This window comes from Camelus ferus, chromosome 1 (genome assembly GCF_009834535.1).
Source record: "Camelus ferus isolate YT-003-E chromosome 1, BCGSAC_Cfer_1.0, whole genome shotgun sequence".
Taxonomy (NCBI): Eukaryota; Metazoa; Chordata; class Mammalia; order Artiodactyla; family Camelidae; genus Camelus; species Camelus ferus.
The window spans coordinates 109368057-109394492 of NC_045696.1; the positions used below are offsets into that span (position 1 = coordinate 109368057).

At 37.1% G+C, this 26436-nt stretch overlaps 1 protein-coding gene across 2 annotated transcripts in view; it reads left to right on the forward strand.

Annotated features, from left to right (window-relative positions):
• Positions 1 to 25332, forward strand: part of RYK (receptor like tyrosine kinase) — a 95486-nt gene extending 70154 nt beyond the window's left edge. For both annotated transcript variants that reach the window (XM_032488186.1, XM_032488185.1), the window contains exons 11-15: positions 4350 to 4482; positions 5751 to 5860; positions 6023 to 6182; positions 22915 to 23051; positions 24196 to 25332. In XM_032488186.1, coding sequence (XP_032344077.1) covers positions 4350 to 4482; positions 5751 to 5860; positions 6023 to 6182; positions 22915 to 23051; positions 24196 to 24307 — 652 coding nt within the window. In that variant the 3' untranslated portion in view covers positions 24308 to 25332. The remainder of the gene's footprint in view (positions 1 to 4349; positions 4483 to 5750; positions 5861 to 6022; positions 6183 to 22914; positions 23052 to 24195) is intronic.
• The last annotated feature ends 1104 nt before the right edge of the window (positions 25333 to 26436 follow it).

Here is a 26436-nt window from a genome sequence, read left to right on the forward strand (position 1 = left end):
ATTTGTATGTCTTCATTGGAGAATTGCTTATTTAGGTCTTCTGCCCATTGTTGGATTGAGTTTTTATTATGATGATGATGATGTTGTTGTTGTTGTTGTTGTTGTTGTTGTATGCAGATAATCTTTTTAGTTGCACTGAAAATAAAAAAGCCAGAGGCCTTTAAAAAAGTTGAACACACAGTATTGAGGGGTTGAAGATGTCCTTTTGAAGGGTTAAAATTGTGTGGTTTAATATTGTTATTTTCCACTCAATATTGTTAAAATGGCCATACTACCCAAGGCAATGCATAGATTCAGTACAATACCTATTAAATTGTCAATGACATTTTTCACATAACTGGAACAGAAAATTTTTAAATTTGTGTGGAAACACAAAAGACCCCAAATAGCCAAACCAATCTTGAGAAAGAAGAAAGGAGCTGTAGGAATCACATTCGTTTACTTCAGACTATACTACAGAGCTACAGTAATCAAAACAATATGTTCTGGCACAAAAACAGACACATAGATCAGTGGAACAGGATAGAAAGTCCAGAAATAAACTCACCCACTTGTGGTCAATTAATCTATAACAAAGGAAGCAAGAGTATAAATGGAGAAAAGACAGTCTCTTCAATAAGTGGTGTTGGGAAACTGGACAGCTACCTGTAAAAGAATGAAATGAGAACATTCTCTAACACCACATACAAAAATAAACTCAAAATGGATTAAAGACCTAAATGTAAGACCTGATACTATGAAACTCCTGGAGGAAAACATAGGCAGAACAGTCTTTGACGTAAATTTCAGCAATAGTTTTTTCAAAGCAGCTCCTAGAGTAATGGAAATAAAAGCAAAAATAAATAAATGGGACCTAGTTAAACTTAAAAGCTTTTTGCACAGCAAGGGATGCCATCGACAAAACAAAAAGACAACCTACAGAATGGCAGAAAATATTTGCAAATGAGACCAATGAGGGACTAATTTCCAAAATATGCAAACAGCTGATATAGCTTAATATGAAAAAAAAAAAAAGAATGCAGTCAAAAAATGGGCAGAAGACCTAGTCATCTCTTCAAAGAAGACATCCAGATGGCCAACAGGCACATGAAAAGATGCTCGACATTGCTGATTAATTAGAGAAATGCAAATCAAAACTGCGAGGAGGTATCATCTCACACCAGTCAGAATGATCATCATTAAAAAGTCCATAAATGATAAGTGCTGGTGAGGGTTTGGAGAAAAGGGAACCCTCTTACACTGTTGGTGGAAATGTAAAATGGTGCAGCAACTATGGAGGACAGTATTGAGGTTCCTTAAAAAACTAAAAATAGATTTACCATATAATCCAGCAATCCCCCTCCTGGGCATATATCCAGAGAAAACTAATTCAAAAAGACACAATGTCCCAATGTTCACAGTAGCACTAATTACAATATCCAAGACATGGAAACAACCTAAATGTCCATTGACAGATGAATGGATAAAGAAGTTGTGGTATATATACACAATGGAATATCACTCAGCCATAAAAAAGAATGAAATACCATTTGCAACAACATGGGTAGACCTGGAGATCGTCATTCTAAGTGAAGTAAGTCAGAAAGGGAAAGAAAAATACCATATGATATCACTTGTATGTGGAATCTAAGAAAAAAAAGATACAAATTATATTTACAAGCCAAAAACAGACTCACAGACAACTATGGTTATCAAAGGGGGAAAGAAGAAAAGAAGAAAAAAAAAATTCTCCTTGGGATGAGAATTCTTGGGATTTACTGTCTAAACAATGTTCCTACATACCATGCAGCAGTGCCTGATGGCAGGCACTTTGCTGAATGCCTTGCGGCTCCACTCTGCAGAGGCGCTCGGCCAGACCGAGGACTGGACGCATTCTTGCCTCAGCTCCCCACAGAGCCTGCCTTTTCCTCTGCCTTGTTCTCTGCAGCACCTGCCTCTGCCCTTGCTCGTCCACTCTTACAGATCTCAGGCCTTCCTCTTTACCTTCCTTTCCTTAGCAAAATGGGCAGAATGAAGAGCAGCCATGCACACTTTGAAATGTTTTCATGCAGCTTGTCACCTCTCCCGAGGGCTTTTAATCCTCTGATGAAAGAATAAAGGATTTGATCTTTTCCAGCAAAATGACTGGGCTTGGAGCAAATGTCTTTAAAAAGCTCTGCTCAGTAAATTTCAGTCATGAGGAAAGGAACAGAGAAATAATTTTGATGGGTGGCTCTTCTTATTACCCCAAAACCATGGCATGCTCAGCTAAACCTGAGTGCAAACCTGCTGTAGTCTTTTTTTTTTTTTCAGTTTTATTGAGAGAATTGACGTACATCACTGTATACGTTTAAAGCGTACACCATGATGATTTGATTTACACATATTGTGAAATAATTACCACAGGAGGTTCAGTTAACATCCATCTTCTGATATAGATACAATACAAAGGAAAGAAAGAAGAAAAGAAAAAAAAAATTCTCCTTGTGATGAGAGCTCTTGGGATTTACTCTCTTAGCAGTGTTCCTGCATCTCGGACAGCAGTGTTAGGTATAGTCATCCCTAGGAGTTATTTATCTTATGTAACTGGAAGTTTGTACCTTTTTGACCAACTTCCTCCAGTTCCGCCTCCCGCCCCCTCCTGCTGTCGTCACCGTAGTATGCATGGGTCCTGGTGTGAGAAGAGGCTCTGTCCTCTCCCCTGTACTCCGCCTTGCTCCGCTGGGAGGGACTGTGCAGTGATCCAGGGGAAAACACAGGGATTGGAATCAGATGAAGATTTGAATTTTTTTCTCCGTGTGCTTGCTGTTTGTCCTTGGCAGATTACCTTACCCCTCTCTCCCTGCATGGGTTTCATCACCTGTAAAGAGAGACTAAGCATCACTGCCGCTCTCAGGCTGTAATGTAAGCAGAGGCCCTACAGAGAGGCCTCATGCAGGTTCACTGGTCTCTGAGTCTTCATTTTCCTGGGTCCTCAGGGTCAGTGCTTTCTTTCCCTGTTAGTAATTCCTGCACAGCATGAGGGGGGGCCCACGGCGTTCACTTGTGCATTGTTAGGCCAGAATTGTGAGACTGTGGTTTTAAAAGAGATACATAGTTAATTGAGACAATTTAGGAAATACAGAAAAGGAAGGTAGACATGATCTAAAGTCCCACAACTCAAAGACAAACAACTCTTGGCATATTTCTGTGCAGAGTTTTGTTCCTTTTTCTCCGTATTTGTAAATGTCCTGCAAACATAACTGAATTTTGTGTCTTGCTTTCCTGTAAAAATAAGCTTTCACTCGTATTCTCTTAACACCTCTTTGTGACTGTTCAGTTGTTTTATGCTATCCTATTATTTCAGTATACTTCCTTATATTTGGACATTCAACTTGTTTGCAACTTTTTACTAGTAATACTGCATTAACTATCCTTGTCCATGTAACTTTCTTATGTTTAATAATATTTCCTTATTAATATGCTTAGAGGCAGAATTTACTAAGTTAAGAAGTAGGAATGTTGTTAAGGCTGTTATTTGGTGTTATTTATCAAATATTTATTAAATGCTTATTTCTGTGGCACAGAATACAAAGCACTGGGTGTAAAAAAGAAAAAAAAAGAGTTCACTTTAGTTTTTTCCATCTAGGAATTTTCAGCCTAGTCGGGGAAATGAGGTAATTATGTAAAAAGTTACGTAATCTTGGGGAAAAGGAATAGTTATTTCCAGGTACCAGTGGAAGAGGTGTCATTAGACAATAGGATGAAAGTATTTATGTGTGCCATGGAAATTTTAAAACAAGATCTTTTCCTACGTGCGTGGCTTTATTTGTATATCATAGCAACATTGTGTGGTTGGTGGCATCCTCGTGTTAGAGCTATGGAAACTAAGGCCAAGAGAGGTGTTCACACAGACAATGAGTGGTAAATTTAGGATTTAGAAATCAGATTCTAAATCTCATGTGATGTGCTGAAGACTTCTTGGCTTCTTGTGGCAGTTTCAGACTCTTGGTTATCGTACTGCTCTGCAGACTGTGTGGGGCTTTTTTCTTAAGCCTGATGATGAACCAAATGTTACCATAATATGCTCATGCTCAAGTCATTTTTTAGGGGGATTACCCTTTAAAGATTTAGTGTGGCTAGAGTGTGTTTTAAGAGACTCTAATCCACAGGAAACATCTTTTGAGTTTATAATTTTTCCCTATCAAGAAAGTGCATTTGTAGGAAACATTACAGTCATTTAAAATTTTACATTTTTAATGATAATCATGTTTTTAAGTATGTTTGAGATTTTCTTGTTGTTTTAGGTTATTTTTATTTTGTTACTTATAATTAAAAATAAACCCCTGACGTTTCACTTGTCTTTCTCCTGATTTCTTATTATTTTACAGAAATCTTCTTCCCATTACCCATGTGTGTATAGAAGAAGGAGAAAAACCCATGGTGATACTGCCTTACATGAATTGGGGGAATCTTAAATTGTTTTTACGGCAGTGCAAATTAGTGGAGGCCAATAATCCGCAGGTGAGAAAACTTTGCCTGAGCACCAGTTATTTACTGGTAGCTTCTAATATTTTTAAAAGTAGATGTTAACATTTTTGTATATAAACTGTCTGAAGGCCTGCAAAACAAAACTCAGAATGAACCAGAAGATATGTATAACCTGTTGACTTAGAAGAAGATGGTTTGTGATTCCTGTCTTGAGGCTTACACTCCGCTGATGCTGAAGTTTTTCCCTGTATAACCGTTGTGTGTTTATTCATAATCACCTCAAACCTTCTGTAACACCGTCTCAGTCATTTTTCTGATAACTCTTTGCGGGCTCTGGTGCTGAATCTCCCTTCTAGGAATGGAAATCGACTTTACAGAGCCACTTGGTCCATACTGTACACATCCCCGCCCACACCCCCCTACCCCCCTAAAAAGCTGGTGATGACTGGAAGTATAGGTTGTGGGGGATAATTGGGGATATTTTTAATATGCTTGCTTGCAAGATATCAGTCATCTAAGAGTTTCTTTCTCTTTACTACTCATGCACATAGCTGTGAGGCATTTGTTGGATTCCAGACACATTATGAAGGTAGTGGTAGTGAAGTCTGGTGGGTGTTTCGCTCCCTTCTGTACCTTGTAGCCTCATTAATTTGGTTTTAGGATTTGTAATAATGTTCTTATTAGAGTAGCCAGGAGAAAGTAGATTCAAAAGCTGCATTGAATATTTGGCTTTATAGCTATGAGATGCTCGGTAAATTGACAGATTAAAGCTAGGCTTTCCAGCAAGTGGTTGGAGGCTGTGACCTGTCAGCACCACCTGGAGAGGGATTTCATTGCTCAGCCTACAGTACAGGCACCCTGGCTCTGGAGGAGGCCGTCACTAGAGAGAGCTGTAGACCTGCATTAGTTTGAAAGTTGTCCCCAGGGGATTGCCTCCTACTAAAAACCTATTGTAAAATAATAATAAGCATTATTAAATATGACCTTGACAATTCATTCACTGAACAGATAACTTATTGAGCAGCTACTGTCTGTGCTGGTTGCTGGGGAGACAGACCTAACAGATGAGAGAGACAGTGAAGTAAATGGTAAATTACATATTGCAGGATGATAAAGACTACGGCAGACATAAATACAGGGAGCTATGGGAACATATTCTTGGTCAAGAAGTAGCTTTTTAAAACTCAGTGTGTAGGTGTAAAGAAGTGTTTGGGGATGGAGTAGGATTGTGGAATAAAACAAGCAACTGCCCTCATCATTTTTGTGCTGCCTGCAAACATTGTCGTTTTCTGTTACCACAGGCAATTTCTCAGCAAGACCTGGTACACATGGCTATTCAGATTGCCTGTGGGATGAGCTACCTGGCCAGAAGGGAAGTCATCCACAAAGACCTGGCTGCTAGGAACTGTGTGTAGGTGCTATGAGCTCGTCACTGTTGTTTGGTGTTTATTGCCCCCTGGATTTGGGGTTCTCTCCTGGAGTCACAGTGGGAATTGTGTTGTATTTGAGTGACTGTGGTCCATATTTTTAAGTACTCTGATTGCATTTGATGTTCACTGTCTTTACTTTTCAGCATTGATGACACACTTCAAGTTAAGATCACAGACAATGCCCTCTCCAGAGACTTGTTCCCCATGGACTATCATTGTCTGGGGGACAATGAAAACAGACCAGTTCGGTGGATGGCTCTCGAAAGTCTGGTTAATAATGAATTCTCCAGTGCTAGTGATGTGGTAAGTGCTGAGACCCCCAGAAATGAACAGAATGAAAATGAAGAAGAGGCTCCAATGTTTTAAAAATGCTTTTCTATTCTTTAAAAAAATCGAATAACTGTTCCCTAGAGTAAGGAATTCAGAAAGCAAGTAGAGTTAGTTCCCAGTCAGCCAGTTTGTGGAGATAAACTATGATCTAAACCATGGGCCATCACTGTGTGTAATCTCATTTCGTCCTCACAATAATCTGTGAGAGGGCTGTTAACACTATGAGATAGGTAGACACTATTCCATTTTTAGGTGATAATATTGAAGTTAGACAGGTTACAGTATTTGATTATTTTTTTAAGTCCCAGAATGACCAAGTTGTTGCTTTCTTTTTTCCAAAAGACCTCTTCCAAATATTATGGCCTGAGCAATTTATAATTCCCCACGTCACTCTCTTCCCTTATGTCAGTTTTGCCCATTCAAGCAGATCATATAGTGGGATCCTTTATACTTAGTGATGTATAGTTTCAGAAGCCACTTTTATTTGTGGGTTTTTTGCAGGCATTTATAATTGTTTTTAATTTCTGTCACTTTTTAGTCTGATTTGGAAGATTAATTCATTTTCCTGTCTCTTGCTTACTGCACTTTAGTATTGTACCTGAATATTTAGAGATTAGGTAAAACTTCTGCTTATAAAGTCGCCTTATCTCACTCAAATGATATCTATTAGTGTTACATGTAAAATCTTATAGAGAAATTTGCTTTAAAGTTTCATTTGTAAAAATGGGCTTACTATATCATTGTATGTTGTGTCTCATTGATGTATTCTATTTATAATATAGGGTTACCCTTTTACTTCTAAGTTTGTATGGTTTAAGGATTACTCTTTTAATACACACTTTCCCTCAGTGTACTAGTGTCCTGTGGCTGCTGTAACAAATTGCTACAACCTTACTGGTAAAACAACAGGTATTTATTCTCTCACAGTTGAATTCTGGAGGCCCAGTTTGAAATCAGGGTACAGGCAGGGCCTTGCTCCTTCCAGAGGCCCTAAGGGGGAAACCTTTCTGGCATCTTCCAGCTTCTGGTGGCTGTTGGCACTCCGTGGCTTCTGGCTGCATCTCTTGGCTCCATGTTCATGTCAGCTTATCCACCGTGTGTCTGTTTCTCAAAACTCCCCCCCCCACCCCCCCACAGTGATACGTATGATTACACTTAGGACTCACCTCATTATCCAGGATACACTTCTACTCTTGAGGGCCTTAACTTAATCACATCTTTTGTCATATAAGGTGATATTTACAGGTTTTGAGGATTAGAATGTGGACATATCTTTGGGGCCACCATTCAATCCACTACACTCAATAATTGAAATTAGCTAAAATTTCCTTACTGAAAAACTAATATTCCAACTTAAAATCCTTGAAATGAGAGTGATTTGTTAAGGGAGGAGCCATTTCTTGTTATTATGATCTTCTAATTTTTTTTTTCTTTTTCAGAAGCTAGGTTAGCTGTTATATTGTGCCTTTCTACACATCAAATGTCTTGATAAAACATGATGTGAATGACCAATTTACATATATAGGTTTTAAAATTTTTTCCCTATAAATTAAGGTCTTTTATTATGCATCTCTTCATAATACTTTGCTTTAACTTAATTTAAAATCAACTACTCTCTGAAAAAAAAAAAAAAAACTTAACCTGACACTTGACAGATGGGCAGAGTAAATATGAGTGATGGTGAGAAAGATGTTGTCTGCTTCACGGAGCTGCTGGAGAGGTTAATAGTGGATGGAAACTGGCCTCATGTTGTCAGGCTCTTTCCCAGCCAGAGGCGTGGGGCACGTTGGAGAATGGGTGGAGGTGGGAGAAATGCATCCTGACTCTTAGATTCAGAACCCCGAGGGTCCAGCTTATATAACAGTGGGGAACTTGGCCTAGTCTGTTCTTTCAGAGCTGTGATAGCAAAATAAAACTTCTCTTTCTAACATTAATGTGAAGACGTTAAAATTCCAAGTAAAGCAATATAAACATGCAAAGCAGCTCACACAGTTCTCATAGTTGTCTAAAGAGAACATGGACTTCTTTGGGGGAAAGGAGGGGTTGCTTTTCTGGTTTTGATATTTGTTTTTCCCAAATGATGTAAAAAAGGGAAGCGGATTTGATTTAGGCCAGCACACAGCTGCTGCCCTGAATGGCAGCAAGGACGGTTGTGCTCTCTGATAAGGTGCTTGTTCTTAGGGTTGCCAGGTCTTTATTCAGAGGTTCTGAATTATAGCTGGAATCCCTTGCCAGTTTCTACCTTAAAGCAAAGTTCTTTTCATGGGGAAAAAATGAGTTTAACTTTGTTTTAGAACTGTGTTGAATTACAGCTGTATGGTTTTCTAATCCATCCCTTTAGAAAAGCCTACATCTGAACATTTTTTAATGCAGGAAAGTAAGAGAGACTTTTCTCACTTTTTTTTTTTGAAAAATCTCATTCCATAATTGATTTGAAAGATTAATTCATTCAACTCTTTGAGATGTTAATATCCTTTTCAATGGTTGATTAAAAATTTTTATGTTTTCATTACTCATTGAAATACAGCATAGTTGCCTTAGAAATGAAGTGGCAATTGTGGTGAACCCAAAACTCATCTAACAGGCAGGAAATAGAATCTGTAAGCATGTCATGTAACTTCAGGAGATTGGAGACTGCTTAGAAAAGGGAACATTGATAGCTAATATTTCAGAGGCGTATGCAAGGTAGCCAGTAGTGCTGTTTGCTTGCACAGTGGAAACCCCCAAAATATGCATTGCTTAATTTAATGTATTTATCTGTGTAAGTATTCCATTGCATTTTTAAAGTAGTAATAGGAGTTACTCTTTATAACATTTATGATTAGCATATTTCACAGGAACTCCAGAGTAAAAATTAGATGATACATTTCAGCCAATGGGACCTTAGTTAATAACACATCTCTAAGCAGTGTGATCTGCATCTCTTCAGCTGGGTGCACTGCCCTGTATTAGCTGGTAAAGTCCATATAAAGGATACGTGGCTTAGTTAAGCAAATATTTCAAAGTTGTACTTAGAATTAGTTATTTTTATGGTTATGGTAGTTTACAAATTTTCTGAGAGTTCACATATTTTATGTAAGAATCTGCTGCCCATCAGGCTACAGTCACACCAGATACGTTATTGCTATTTGATACTTGACAGCTTTATGTTTAAAAATCACCACAAACTTAATGGTAAGCAACTTAACAGAAGAAATACTTTAAAATTATAATTAGTTTTAGCATGTCTTGGCATAAACTTAGTTGAAATGTCTGTGTGACCCAAGTTCTTCTGAGCTGTACTTAGAACGTGTTGGTGAGAATACCCATTGATTTACATTTAGCATGGTCAACTCCTAAATGTTCATATTTCTCTCCTTTAGATTCTTATAAATTCATTTCCTTAAAAAAATATATTTTCTCCTAGATATCTTTTGCCTTGGATAATTGAGATTGAAAGGAATGGGAACACTGTTCCTATGACTGTGACTATTAGTGTAAAAATCCTGCCTTTCAGTTTTGTGGGATTGAATGTTTTTCGAATTCTTATATTAAAGCATACGTGTTAAAGTTGCTTTTAAACATCTGTATCGAAAATATGTACACATAATCATGCTCTGTACCAATGTTTCCTATATAGATAAAATTGGGGGTTTAAAAAGCTACATTTAATAATCTACTTTTGGACTATAAAACTTTATTCAGAGTCAAATGCAAAATAAGTAATGTAATCCCACTCCCACCAGAATATCTACACATGTAAAATTTGTATTTTAGCTGTTAATGTAGCAACATTAACTGCCTTGGAAGGGACATTTTCTCTGTCTTTAAAAGTCCTTTTGGCATTTCTTTATAGTTAAAAATTCTACTTGATTTGTTTAGAAATATATTAATGTTTTCCATGTTAAAAAAAATACTTGCTTCTCTGGGTTGTGTTTTCAGTTCTTACTGGAAGGATTCAATATTTCACTATGTCAAGATTCTTAATGTTAATATCAGCTTTTAACTGTTGAACTTAGGAAATACGCACAACTAGATTTGACTAGTTATAAATCTCTAATATTATTCTAAGAGATGACGTCATTATGGGCATTCTTAAGACTATCTGGATATTGTTCTTACTCTGTTTTCATCAGATGTGGTACTGCCATAGATTTTTTTGGTGACTTTTCTTTTATTTGGAAATAGATTTCTTGATTTATATCTTCTTTGAATTATTTAGTTGATTATAGTAGCTAACATAATTCTGCTCTTGAGAGACTTATCTTCTCTTAAGAGACTAAATGCAATCAGGAATGTACAATTAAGAGTTTCTTTCTTGGTGGTTTTCTTGCCTTTATAGTATTACATTGTGTTTAAAAAGCATTTTCTTGGGAAAAACAAGCCAAGCAAATAATTTCCATGCTAATCTTATCAGTGTGGTTTGTGGCAATGAAGAGATCCTTTAAGGTATTTGGACAGTTTTTAGGGTGCAGAGAATATGAAAATGTGTTCCTTGACATTTCTTTTGTGAACATTAGAGTTTATCTCTAGAAAGAGGAGGGAACTCTGTAAAGTTATACAGATACTCTGTTTGCAGTAGAATTTGTTAATATTCGTGTTTGCCCAGTGCCATGGAAAGTCACTGCCACAACTCTGAACATACTTGAGCAGAAGAAGCTCACACTTATCATATGCCCGTGAAGAGTAGTCTTCTGAGCTACTGTGGCATCAAAGAGCAATAGTTTTCAGAGAAAGCTTATTTTCATTATTATTGTTTGTTTGTCTTGGGGGGATATTAGGTTTATCTATCTATCTATCTATCTTTCTATTTATTTATTTATTTTAAAGGAGGTACTGGGGATTGAACCCAGAACCTCGTGCATGCTAAGCGTGTACTCTACCACTGAGCTGTACCCTCCCCCGTGAGAATGCTTATTATTTTTAAAGGGACAGAAAACTTTCTATTTTATGCCATTTCTTCATTATTAATTTTAGAATAATACTTAGATTCCCAGTATTTATTTTGTTTCCATTGTGGTTGCAGATATTACACATCAATAATCTTAGGTTTATTTAAATATTAAACTGACATTAAGAAGAATTGATAAAAAGACATTAGGAAAAAGCTGGGGAAGTGAAAAGATCATTCAGACGTTAGTTTAGGAAATAAAGATTTAAAGTTTAATATTAACATTAAGAACATATTGTTTAGTTTTATGAAATAGTATTATTTTAGTAGACCTAATCTTTCCTGGGGATGAGGAATAAATGGATTTACTCTAGGAAAAGTTAGTATCTTTTCAGAGAGACCAATTGCTGTCTTGTGACAGTGTAGTGACCCTCGATGTATTTTCTTTATTTGGCTCTCCTTAAGAACAGATATTTTCCTCAAGAAATCATGTGAACATCTCTTTTCTTCCCTTTCCTACCTTATCCTTATCGTTCTATTTAATATTCCCTTCAAATAGCCCCAGTGTTCTGATGGACCAATGTCTGAGCATCTGGTACAGTGGACAGAAGTACCATAAATAGCAGACATGTGTGATGGCCTGGTAGGTAGGGCTCCAATACTGGCTCTTCTGTCTTTTTAAATCATGGATCCTAGGACAGATACATAGCAGAAGAGGTCTCTTTTCAGTCATGTATGACACTCTGTATCTAAAGATGGCTGATTTTGGAAGTTGAGTTGGCAACATGAACTAAATTTGATACCTGAGGCAATCAGTGCGTTTTATATATAGTCATTATGCACCTGGGTACATTTGTTTAGCTGGAATAAAAAAATATTTGCCACAGTGATAAATATGGAGGATTATTAAGATTTTAGGGTTAATAGTTTACATTGAAGAATTGTTCAGAGGACCCCTTTAAAGGTCACTTGTATGAACTTACTAATTGGATCTTAAATTTTAAATAGTAAAGCTTTTTTAAAGTATCATAATTCTATAGATACATATTTCAGCTGTGGCTATTGGAAAGGCCTAGAAGATATGTGACTGAAAAATTAAAATTCATAGAACATTAAAACTTCAAAAACTGGGCATTTAGAAAGGGATATATACTAATAAAGCCTGTACCATGTTTGCAGCATAGTGTCAGTTTTGGACACTTATGAAAATTTGTTAGTTAATGTTAGTGAAAATTGAGTGAACGCAGGCTTCTACTCCTAAGAATATTCCTGCATGCTGTTTTGATCTTCAAAGTGAACTTTTAATTAAAGGAATTGGTAGGGAAAGATCCAGAATCCTTCCCGTTGGTCTTCAGTTTTCCGGTCCTTAACCTTCCCTCCCCTTTATAGCTTCATATTTTCTACTGTACATTTCTTTATATACATTTCAGCCAATCTGGAATTCCTGCTGGATCCAAACATGCCAGCTACTTTTATGACATTTGATTTGATCTTCTTTGGATCCCCAGAGAACCTTGTATCTACTTAGTGGCACCTATCAAGAATTTTGTGTCTACCTAATGATACCGGTCACTTGCTGCCTTGTATCTTCATGCACAAGTCATCTTTCCCAGAATGGACAGTGGGGAACTCTGCCTTAATTATTTTCCTTTAGCAGGTGTCCCATATTTTACGTATTTACAAAATTGAAGTTGATGTGTGTGGTGTGTCTTTTGGGTCATTTATTGTAAGGCCATTCACAGCCAGCGTTATTAATCTTATCCTTGGAGAGCTATGTACTTGACTGTGTAAAAGCATCCCGAATGGCCTCACCCTGTCCTCTTCTCCTCTCTGTTTCCATACTGAGTCCTCACATTTCTCCTTGTCTCACTCTCACAGACTTCACTTCAGAGATCCCATTTGTTCTCTTGACTTCAGTTGTTATTTATAAGTAAATGATTTATTAATTGACTTTTGTGGCCCAGGGTCTCCCTTTTAACTGTAAGATACGTTGCATAGACGTCTACTTTGCTTTTCTACTCAGGACCCATGATTCTGAAAACTTCAGCTCCAACTTTGATCTGTACTTCTCTTTAGTTCTCCTGTTGCAGTAAGTTCTAAGTCACTACGAAGATACAGCACAATAGAGGACAATAGGCAGAATATCTGGTTTTGGTGGGAAACGTGATTGATGTGGGTGGGGCACGTTGAGTTCAAGATGCTGATGTGTGGAACGTAGGTCTAGAACTCTGGAAAGACACAGAAGCAAGATATTAGAAACTGGGCATCAAGTTCATAAAACTTGTGATTGTATGAACAAGGGAGTGATCTCAGAGGTAGTAAATACAAAGGGAGAAGAAAGCCAAGGGAAGAATATAGGGAATTTTTATTTTTAGTTAGGGAGAAAGGAAAGATAAACAATGAAATAAAACAGAAAGGTAAGAAGAGAATCTGGAGAATGCTGTGTCTTAGAAACCAAGGAAGGAAATAGTTTCAAGGAGATTCTAGTCTATAAAACATATCTGCAGTGGTCAGAAAGGATGAGGAAATCATTGGGCGCTTTTGAACAAGCAGGTTTAGTAAATCATTAGAGATAGATAAAGCACTTGTCAAGGGCTCTGGGAAGTGAGAAAGTGGGGGCGATAAGTAGATTACACTTTGAAGAAGTTCAGCTGTGAAGAGGAGGGTAAGGGTCATAGCTTGATGGAATGGCAGGCTCAAGAGAGGTTTTATTGTGTTGTTTTGTGTTTTATTTTATTGGGTTTGTTTAGTTTGGTTTTTAGGCCAGGGAACAATGGGGAGAAAGAGATTGGACATGTGGTTTTTGGAGGTCCAAGACATGATGGGCGAATGGGCTCAGAAGCCCAGGGAAAGGTATAGTTTGGCACAGGAAGAGGTATACCTCTTGTCTGATACAGGAGTAAAGCAAGAGATAGAAGAGAGAAGACATGAAAGCTCTTGCAGAAGGCTCACTCATTGACCTGTGGGACAACTTCAGGTTGCTGAATTCATGTGTAATTGGGGTTTCTAAAGGGACAAAGTGAAGGTAGGGGGCAGCAATGTAAGAAGACAGTAAACCAATATCTTTAAAGTAGTGTAAGAAAAAACTTGCATAGAATTTTATACTCAGTGAAAGTAGCTTTCAAAATAGAAGGAGAAGTAAAGGAAGTAAAGACTTTTCCAGAAATACAAAAGCTGAAAGAATTCATCACCAGCAGACACACACTATAAGGAAGGTTAAGGTGAGTGGGGAAGGTATAGCTCAAGGGTAAAGGGCATGCTTAGCATGCATGAGGTCGTGGGTTCAGTCCCCAGTACCTTCATTAAAGCAAGCAAGCAAACCTAATTATCCTCCTCCCCTCAACAACAACAACAAAAAGAAATGTTAAAGTCCTTTAGTAATGAGTAATACTAGATGGAAATATGGATCTGTACAAAGCAGCAAGTACCAGAAATGGTAACTGCCTGGTTAAATATACATGGGGTTTTTCTTATTACTTAAATTCTTCTAAAAGATAATTGAACATATTTCAATGCCTCTTTCTCAGTAATTGATAAAATAGAAAATCAGTAAGGATATAGATTTGAATATCAGTACCAACCAACCTTGATCTAATTAACAATTATAGAGCACTCACTGAACAACAGCAGAATGCATATTTTCAGGTGCACATGGAATATTTACTAATGTAGACCATATTCTGGGCAATGAAGTCAATAAATGTAAACATTTTGTTTATACAAAGTAGGGTTTTGTGAACACAGTGGAATTAACTTAGAAATCAAAAATAGGAATCTGGAAAATCCTCAAATATTTAAATAATACACTTCCAAATAACCCATGTATTGACAAAGAAATCAAAGGGAAGTTGCAAAGTATTTAGAATTGAATGAAAACGACACATTTCAAAATTTGGAAGATGCTGCTGAAGAGGGACATATATACTATCAAACATCAATATTAGAAAAGAAGAAAAGTCTCAAATTAGTGATCTTAGTTTTCACCTTAAGAAACTAGAAAAAGAGCAAATTAGACCCCAAGTAAGTAGATGGAAGGAAATAATAAAGATTAGATGGAAGTCAGTGAAATATGAAACCAAAAATAAGAGAAAATCAGTGAAACCAATGCTTAACTCTGAGAATATCTAATGATAAGTCTTTTGCCAGACTAATCAGGAAAAAAGAAAGAAGTTGCAAATTAACAGTATAATGATTGAGAGAGATTGTATCATAACAGATTCTCACAGCAGTAAGAGAATATTTTGATCAACTTTCTCCAAATAAATTTAGACACGTGGGTGACATAGACAAATTTTTTGGAAAACAAGAATTTTCAAAGCTGACTCAAGAAGTAGATTCTCCAGGGGCAGGATATAGCTCAGCAGTAGAGTGCACACTTAGCATGCAGGAGGTCCTAGGTTCAATTCCCAGTACCACCATTAAAAAAAATAATAATAAAAAATCAATCAATCAATCAATCTAATTACCTCCTGCCCCTTCAAAAATAAATAAAATTTTAAAATAAAATAAATGAATCTATTTTTAAAAGTAGATAATCTATATCTATTTAATAGCTCTATATCTATTTTTAAATGTTAATGAATTTTTAGTTGAAAACCTGCCCAAAAAGAAAACGCTGGGTCCAGAGTGAACTCTAGAGCACTGGTGAATATACCTCCAAACATTTAAGGAAGAAATAATCCAAATTATATACAACTCAGAAACTGGAGGATAGAATACTTTCTCTTATTCTACGAGGTCAGCATTACCTTGAAATACCACTGGACAGAGACTACAGATCATATCCCTCATGATCACGGACACAAGAAGTCTAAAGAAAAGTTTAGAATCCATAGATATATTTAAAAATAATATTATGACCACATTGGCTTTATCCCAAGAATACAAGCTTATTTTATCATTTGAAAATCCAAGCAGTGCAGTTTACTCTTTTAACATACTAAAAAAGAAAAACCAAGTGATCATCTCAGTGGATGCAGAAATAGTATTAAAAACAATCCATTTTAATCCATTAAAAACAATTCATTTCTAATTCCCAAAAATTCCCAGCAGACTAGGAATAGATAAGAACTTCCTCAGTCTGATAAAGGGCATCTAACAACAACAACAACAAAGCCTTATAACAAATAACATACTTAATGCTGAAAGGCTGAATTGTTGTTACCTAGTACCAGTTACAAGACAAGGACACCCACTCTCATCAGTATTGTTCTTAAGGTTCTAGCCAGTGCAGTAAGGCAAGAAGAGGAAATAAAAGGCACGAAAATATTGGCTAGGAAAAAGTAACTATTTGTAGACGACATGATTATCTATGAAGAAAATCCAATGTAATATACAAAATAGCTACTAGAACTAACTAGTGAGGTTAGATGGTTAGAAAGATTACAGGATACAAGATCAATTTACAAAATCAGTTGTATTTCTATATATACTAATATAATTCAGAAATTGAAGTTTAAAAAAAACATAAAGCATCATAAAATAAGAAATTCTTAGGAATAAATATGACAAAAATGTGAAAGACCTGTATGATGACTGCTTTAAAACATTGTTGAGAGAAATTAAAGACCTACCTAATGGAGTGGTATTCCTTGTCTGTTGATTAGAAAACTCAGTATTAAGATGCTGGTCCTCTCCAAGTTGATCCATATAGATTCAATATATTCCCAAATAAAATCTTTACAGACTTTTAATTTTTTGGTAGAAGTTCACAGATTGATACAATTGATACAGAAATGCAAAGGCATAGAATAGCCAAAACAGCTTTGAAAAAAGAAACTTGGAGGTCTGATTTCAAATTACAGTAATCAAGACAGTGTAGTGTTGGCATTATGGATAGATTAGTGGAATAGAATAGAGCATCTAAAACTTGACCCACATGTGTATGGACCACTAATTTGCAACAAAAGTGCAAAGGCAAGTCAGTGGTGAAAGGATTACCCTTTAGACAAACGGTCCTCGAGCAATTGGATATCCAGCTACAAAAAATGAACTTTGATTCATACCTTGCTCCATATACAAAAATTAACTCAAATCACAGATCTAAATGCACAACCTAAAACTGTGAAACTTAACAGAAGAGAACAGTAGAAGAAAATCCTTGGAGCTTTGCATTAAGCAAAGATGTCTTAGGTAAGACATCAAATCAAGATCTGAAAAAGAACGAGTTAGATGTTATCAAAATTTAAAACTTGTACTCTTTGAAATAGTATGAAGAGAATGAGAAGACAAGTCACACTCAGAGTATATATTTGCAAATCATGTATCTGATCAAGGACATGACCTGCAGAATATTTAGAGAACTCTCAAAAGTCAGTACAGTTATTTCCCACTTTTCAGAAGTTCACTTTATGCCACTTTGCTTTTGTGAAAGACCTCTGTTAGTAACTGTTTTCACTAACCAGAAGAAATCCAATGAGGATTTTTGGTTTTACAAAAAAAAAAAGTGAAAAGTGAAAAACATTCAAGTGTTTGTTTTGCAGTAGCCATTTATAGGGGTATCTCACACCTTGAGCAGAGAGAATGACTCTACCAAATTCCTTTCCTGGACACTCACTACACTCAGCATCTCAGAATCAAGCTGTCGGAGCTTTGAACTGTATCTGTAAGCATCTGTGGTTTATCTTGATTTTGTGCACATGTTAGCAAGACTGCTGCTTTGCTTTATGCCATTTCAGTCTCCAAAATGTTTCATAAGAATACTTTCAGATAGCAGTGGAAACCTGTGATTAAAAAGCAACCCAATATCAAAATGGGCAGAGTACTTCACCAGTGAAGGCATATAGATGGCAAATAAGGACATGAAAATATGAGCAACATAATTAGTCATTAAGAAAATGGCAAGCTAAAACCACAATGAAATACCATTGCACACCTGTTACTATGGCTAAAATTGAAGGCTGGAGTGTTTGCAAGGTTTTGGAGGAACTAGCTCTCTTACACTGTTGATGGGAATGCAGTACGGTACATTCACTTCAGAAAACAGTTTGGCAGTTTCTTAAAAGTTAAATTGTATATTCTGCATCCAGTCATTTTGCTCCTAGGTAAATGAAAGCATATGTACATAAATGTTCATAGCAGCCTTACTTTTAGTAGTTAAACCTGGAAATAATCCAAATGTCCGTCAACAGGTAAATGGATGAACTGCTGCAGTCATACAATTCAACAGTGAGAAGGGGTGAACTGTTGATACACGCTTACGTCATGGATGAATCGCAGAAGCATTATCCTGTGTGAAAGAAGCTAGGCAAAAAAGTGTAGTTTGAATCTTTCCATTTATGTAAAATTCTAGAAAATGCAGGCTAATGTTAGTGACAGAAAGCAGATTAATGGTTATTTGGGGATAGTAGGGGTGGTGGTGGGGAGGACTGGGAGGAAAGGATTAGAGCTGTTAAAAATCTGTTGCAAGTGATGGATGTGTTCATTATCTTGATTGTGGCAATGGTTTCAGAGGTGTACACATGTCAGAACTTAACCAAATTGAAACAGTTTTTTGTATGTAGGCCATACTACAATAAAAATAAATAAATACTGTGTTTGCTGCCTGACCACCACGGCTAACACATCTAAGACTGGTTCCTAAATTTGCTGGATCTTAAGACCCAGCTGGGACTCTTGTTTAAATAATGGAGTTCTGGGCCTCAGAATTATTTGGGACTCAGGAGTTTATACTTTTAACAAACTCCGCAGATGATTCTTATTGTTACTCAAGTTTGGAAAACACTTGCCCAGATTAAATTAATTGCACTTTGGTCATCTGAACCCATTTCCATATGCGAGAAAGGGCTGTTAGGTTTCTAGGATGAACAGAAAGGCCTAGCCGTGGAACACTTGATGCTTTTACTGTGGTCAAATGAGATCATTTAGAATTGGGCAGAATTTTTTTTCTCATCATATATAATATATTGAGGTCAGCTTTGCATTATAAATTCCCGAAGTAACAGAATGGAAATCTCTGAATACCCCCAACATTATTGACTGTTACATTTAAGAGTGAAAACTCGGGGGTGGTGAAACATCCTGACCTTCTTATTGCCCTCTTTCAAACAACGTCAAATGAGAGGAAATTATAGGTCTGTCTGAATTTTAAATGGTTCAGTTATCAGAAGACTTTGGAGGACAAGTTTTCCACAAATCATCCTTGTGTTGTTTGGTTTTGATTTTTTTTTTTATAAGGGTTGGTGAGCCAACATGTAATTAATCACTTTTTTTGTTTGCTTCTAAGGAAGTGAAACTGCAGTATTCCCTTAGGCGTATTCTTTTTTTGGTGTATTACTGCTGCAGTATTTAATACGAGAACCTGAGGTGGGTGCCTAGTGATAATGTGGACAGAACAATGTGAAAGAAGTAATTTTTTAAAGTCAGCTTATGTATGTTATACTGGTATGGTACCTGTATACACTCCGGGTCTCAGTTACCACCAGCATTGCTGTGAAAGTCCCTGACAGTAGAGGTTGTTAGAACGTCCCTTGTCAGTAGATGGGGTTGTTGATCAAGTGGCAGTATCCTCCTGTTACCGGTTCTCATTGTTTCTTCCTCCGGAATCTGGTTTGGATTGATTATGCCTCCCCCCTGCTGCTGACACTATCAGTGAGTAAGAACAGACCTATCTCATCTTGTGAAGGAAGGGTGGGAACACCCTTCCACCCAGTTCACTTCTTTGGGCTCTCTTCCATCTGTGTAGTGAACTACCTTCCCTATGGAATTGGACAATATTTTAAAAACTAAACATTGCATTTACTAATCACTGTCATCATTAAAAGTTCATATAAATTAAAGCTTAAAGGTAGACAAATTACCTGGATGTAAGCATGGACCTTCCTTTACCTCTTATTAATTTGAAATCATTTTTCCATTTTTAAGCAGAATAGAACATTTCCCTTAAACCTATTGGTTTATTCCAATAGGCTCTGTTTCTATGGGGACTTAAAAACTATACATCTGTCTCTGTCTGATTTTTGTCTCTTCCTCCCAAAGCACAGACCTCAAGGGTGGGCATTGCTCTATCAAATGATCACTATTAATGAAAAAGATACTAAGTTCCTAAAGGCTAAACTCTTTGGTCTTAGTATTAAGGATAATGCTGGCTTCAAAATGAATTGAGAAGTGTTCCCTTCTCTGTTTTTTCTGGAGTTTGTGTAGGATTGTACTGTGGTTTGAATTTTGTTCCCCCCAAAGATAGGTTGAAATCCAGAGCCCCATACCTCAAAATGTGACTTTATTTGGAAACAGGGTCATGGCAGGTATAATGTTAAGATGAAGTCATAATCAATTAAGGTAGACCTTAATCCAGTATGACTAATACCATTATAAAAAGAGACACTGGCATGCAAGGGGAGGATGTTGTGTGCACACAGGTGGAGATTGAAGTGCTGCAGCTGCAAATCAAGGAACAGCAAGGATTGCTGGCATTCAGACCACCCAAAGCTATCGAGGGGCAAGGAAGGATTCTCCCCTGCAGGTTTCAGAGGGAGCATAGCCCCGCTGACACCTTGATTTGGGGGTTCTAGCCTCCAGAGCTGTGAGGCAGATACCACTGTTTAAGTCACCCAGTTTGTGGTACTTCGTTCTGGCAGCTCTAGGAAGCTCATCCAGATTTGTATTATTTTTTTCCTTTCAAGTTTGATAGAATTCACCCATTGTAACTGTTTGGATGCTGAGTTTTCTTTGTGGAAAGATTTTTGATTATGAACTCAGTTTGTTTAGGGATAACTTGGTTTGTTTGTTTGTTTGTTTGTTTGTTTGTTTGTTTTATTGGAGGTACTGGGAATTGAACCCAGGACCTCACGCATGCTGGGCAGGCGCTCTGTCACTGAGCTATACCCTCCTCCCGAACTCAGTTTCTTTAAAAGATTGTGGGCTGTATAGATTTTCTGTTCCTTTGTGTATTTTGGTAATATGTGTATTTCAAGAAATTTGGTCGTTTCATCAAAGATATTGAATTTATTGGCATAAAGTTGAGTTCAAAATATTTTTTGATGTCTAGAGGATCTGTAAAAATGTTTCCTCTTTTATTCCTCATACTGGTTATTTGTGTCTTTTTATTTTCTTTAATCCATCTAGCTTAGTGTTTCTCAACTGGGGGCAATTTTGCCTGCCCCCACCCCCCACCCTGGGGTGACATTTGACAATATCTGGGGGCATTTTCAGTTATCACAACTGGGGGCATCTAGCAAATAGAGGCCAGGGATCCTGCCATGCACAAGACAGCCTCTCGCAACAGAGTTATCCAGCCCACAATGTCAGTAGTGCTGAAGTTGGGAAACCTGTTCTAGGGTTTACAATGTAGACCTTCTACTTTTAAATAATATATCACCTCGTGTTTCATACAAGCAGCTTCCAGTGCTGTATTTCCATTCACCCCCTTCCTTTATGCTGTTTATGGGCATATATTTTACTTCCATATATATTATAAACCCCACAATACATTGTTACTGGTTTTGCTTTAAATAATCTATTAAGAAAATGAGGAAAAAATATGTAGTTGTTATTCATATGTTTTCAGCACTCTTCATTCTTTGTGCAGATCCAAATTCCCAGTGACATCCTCTCAGCTTTTGTTTCTCTGAAAAACTATATTTTGCCTTAATTTTTCAAGTGTATTTTAGCTTAGTATAGAATTCTTCATTGATAGTTTTAAAGATGTTGTAAAAGATACTCATTCCATTGTTTTCTTATTTGCATAGATTATAATAAATAAAGCTGTTGTTCACTGATATAAGGCTTTAAAAATCTGTATACTTTAGATAGTATTTCTGGATTTCGTTATTATTAAAAATAATAACTTAAAATTTAATGCATTGTGCTTAGATTTTATAAACAGACTTTGTTCTTGTGTATTTTTCCTCTTTTTTCCCTTAAAATTTTTTTTTATTTTTCCCCCCTTCATCTTTTATAATAAAAAGTGGTTTTTTGGGCAAGTTACTTTTCTGAGCCTCAGTTTCCTCACCTGTAAAATTGAGCTGCCAATGATTCTCGTAGGTTTTTTTGTGAAAGTTAAATGAGACATCCGTATGATGTCTAGAACTTAAAAGGATTCATAAACACGATAGCATGTACACAGGTATCTTCCTCCTTATCCACCTTCAGCTCCTCTGACCTCAGGGTTCACGCTTGTCAGCAGAGCAGCGGAAGTCCCCAGTCTGAGTCCTTCCTGGCCACATGGCAGCAGCTCTTTGTAGACGCATTGCCTGCTGTCCACACACTCCCCAGAAGCCGCAGCCAAAAGGAGGAGCCCTGGTTGGACCATGAAGGAGCACTGTTGACACTGCTTATGATTTCTGCCCCTACTAGTAGTTTTACATGTTGATTTTAATAAATCTGATCTTTTACTCAAGCGAGGTTGGAAGATACTCTTTCAGGACACTCTCATCTGTTAATTTAAATTATTTGAATATAGTAAAAATCTATGTTGTCTTTTACATAATTTGCATATTTCACTTATTCAAGATGCTCTTCCCTTTAACTAGGCTAAAGTTATATTCATTTTTCACTTCTCAAAATACAGACTAGCTACACTATTTAAAGCAACACATTTTCATATTATGAAAATTGTAGACGTAATTAACAGTTTTGGTTAGTGGGGCTTGTAATCAGCAGTAAAACAATTCTTTCCAATGGCTCTAATTACCTGAGAACATACAATAAAGACATTTACATTAAAGGACGCATTCATTAAAATGTTCTTTTCTGTCCAAGCAAGAGACTAACTAGGTATGGTAGACTTCTTTTTGTAAATGATATTTTGCTTTCTTTAAGAGTTGGTTGATCTGCTATTTTGGGTGCATGACGACTGTTTTAATTGTCCCCTCATGGTGACACTGCTCTTCTTCTCAGTGGGCCTTTGGAGTGACACTGTGGGAGCTCATGACTCTAGGCCAAACGCCCTACGTGGACATCGACCCATTTGAGATGGCCGCATACCTGAAAGATGGTTACCGAATAGCCCAGCCGATAAACTGTCCTGATGAACTGTAAGTTTTTCTGAGCTTGAAGACATGGATTTCATTCCACTTGCAGTGTTGGGATAAAAGAAGGGATGTCCACACTCATGCAGAGACTTTCCTTTTGAGAATAATGCCTCTTTGGACTTGAGTTAGACCCTAGTAGAGAACCGCAAAGGCGTCCAGACTCATTCGCCCTTAACGCACTTGACACTAGGACTTTTTGCGTCTCGTATTTATAGGGATTAATCTAATCCAAGAAACTAACGTACACGGTGAGGAAACACTGAATGCTCTGTCGGTTATTCTTTTTAGAGTGAGGACTTGACTTTTACTTAAACAGCCTTCAGAACATCCTTAGTTACAAAGAGCCTTTCTTGTTGCCATCTTACCTTGCCAGCTGTTGTCAGTTGATAGACGTTTAAGGAAGATGTTCTGGCTGGTGAGTGAGGTAGTTCTGTTCCCTGCTTCTATCACATAGCTGGTCTTCCCATATAATGGTATTGGAGTGGGTAGGAGGCTGTTTAAGGGTGATTGAGTGCACAGATGAATGTGGCCTCAGTTCCAGAATCCCCTGAAATTTTTTATACCATAGTGAGGTGGCAGCTTTTACACTGATTTCACTGTAGATCCAAGGTTCTTACAGCTTAAACTTCCTCTTCCTCCAAATTCTTTCTCTCAGAACTTAAATACTTTGACCCTTGAACAATGAGAGTTTGAACTGTGTGGGTCCACTTATATGTTGATTTCTTCCAGTGGTAAATACTATAGTACTAACACAGCCCACAGCTGGTTGAAACTGCAGATGTGTAGGAACTGGGGGTACAGAGGGCTGACTGTAAGTTATAGGCAGATCTTGGGCACCCTGACCCCCGTGTCAACTGTGCAGGATAACACAGGTTATTATTTTGACTGTGTTTTAGGTAGTTACATAAAATCTCTATTTGCTGATATATTTTGACATGTTCTCATGAAGAATTGAAGTTTACACATAAAATCCAGATAACTCATTTTAAGCTTCTTTTCATTTTAGAGCTGCCAGTAGATGGTAATACTTAGTATGTCATCCTCTCCACACCCACATTTAGACAGAAAACATAACTAGTGTCAAATTGATCAAAAGTAAGAAGTGCTGTATCAGTACTAGCCAAATGTTCCGTTTTTGTCACTGCAGATTTGCTGTGATGGCTTGTTGCTGGGCCTTAGATCCGGAGGAGAGGCCCAAGTTCCAGCAGCTGGTGCAGTGTCTCACAGAGTTCCACGCGGCCCTGGGGGCCTATGTCTGACTGTCTCTCGCAGTCCCACAGCATCAGGAGAAAGGTGCCTGTCGGGGCTCACTTGGAGCCAGTCACGGATGCTTCGTACATCACACAGCGCCAGCAGAAGCACATTTGTCTTCCAGAACACCGTGCCTTAGGAATGCTTTAGAATCTGAACTTTTTAATATAGACTTAATAATGTGGAATATTTTCTAGGTATCACTTTTATTAGGTTGAACTGAAAAGGGTTTTGTAAATTTTTTGGCCAAAAATGTTTTTTAAGCATACTTAACTTTGGACTAGGGGTACATTCTTACAAAATAAATAAACAGTTTTTAAAATTGTTTAAATACAGATATCTGGAATAGCTATCTTAGTGCCAACTGCTTTTTATTTTTTGACTTCATCAAGGTAATGTAGGTGATTCACCTTTAAAGTTTTGTTGTGGTTTTTTTTTTTTTAATATTTATCACTAGTCTTGGGAATGGTTTGTCTTCAAGATGCAGCTTTTTCTTAGGAAAAGAAAAACAGAAAAAGAGGTTGGTTTGTCTTGTACAGGAAAAGGCAATATTAGAGGAAGAAAACTTAAAGAAAATCTAGAGGAAAAAATACTTATTAGAAACAGAAACTGCCCTTTTATGGGAAATTGTTTCTTTTTTATTTTTTTTAATGAAAAGGAGTTCTGCTTTTTTATTTTGGGAGAAGTAGGAGCTGAGTTCACTGAAACATCTTAAATTTGGCAGAAATTAGCGGTTCTGTGAGCCAGAAGTGGATTTGAGGCAGATCAGTAGTAAACAGTGGTGATTTTATTTATTTTTACTCTCTGGAAAAGGAGATAACACAATTGCAGAAACTGAAATCACGTTTCTAAGGTGAAGAATCCCATTTATTGCACCTAGAACAGTGCTATGCACAGAATGGGTGCTTGAGTTGTTGTGGGGAAAAAATGTAAACTGGTACATTTCGTGCTTATCTTCAAGGCTGGCTTAAGTATAAATTTGTTTTTTTTAAACACTTGAAAATTAAAGAATTTGTTTTATATTATGACAGTATTGAAAATATTGTTCATAATGAATGATTGGTTGTGTCTGGTAAGTCTTTGAACATGCAACAGCTAGATGTCCCTGTTCCATTTCATGGGTGTCTCGCTCAGGCTCCCAATCCCTAACACGAATAATATAGCTGACTCTGCTCAGTCTCCAGGTTCTAATAAAAAGTTGAGATTATTATTACCAGAAAGTATTACAACACTGAAACTTTCTCCAGAGCTGTTAAATTCAGGGAATGTATGTATCTATGCTTGTTCTAGTTGACCTAAGGCAGAGTTGAGTGGGCCTCTTAAATAGCTAGGCCTGATGGTGCTTGCCTCTGCTCCCATCCTCACAGGGACGTAGGACAGAATACACAGCAGTAGAAGGCTCTTGCTGTTCTTAAAAGAGCTTTATGAATCAGCAGCCCATCTGGGAAAATAGCCCACACAGTATGTGCTCTGCCCCAAGCAGACCAAGAACATGATTTTTTTGTGTGCCGTTTGTTAACACTGGTTCTTTGGTTTTATGAAATACTCAGCTCTGTGAAGGGCCAGCTTTTTTTAAAGTTCTTTGAACTATCTGTAAGTTAGATGTTTTTGTTCACAACCTGCAATCTTCGAAGGCATTTAATCAACAAGTATTGATTTAGCATCTATTATGTACTAGGCACATGGAGTGAGCGGTTCAACTCTAGCATCCCTTCCAACGTTCATTGCATTTTTTAATGGTGTGTAGGTTTGTGCATTGTTTAGAAATAATAGTTCTGTACACAAGATCAGTTCAGAGAAAACAGCACTGTCATCGACTTTTGTCCCAAATTAGCAGGTAGTGAGAGGTGCTCTCAGTTTGCCTGGATGTGTGGTGCCTTCAACCATATCTCTTTGTTAGTAAGGCATTTTATTTTATGGTTTAAGACTCTACACAGATTTTTCTCGTTGAACTACTTGGAGTCATTGACTTCGATGAAAAGAGCATGATTTCCATGGTTATAAGATTTCCATGGCAGGTCTTATTCCAGTGGTTTGTGAATATCACTGGACAGATTTTGTAGAAGATGTAATTTTTATAGGAAAGAAGCAAATTGACAAAGCACTGATGTGTTATAAGTTGGCTCTAGTAACCAGG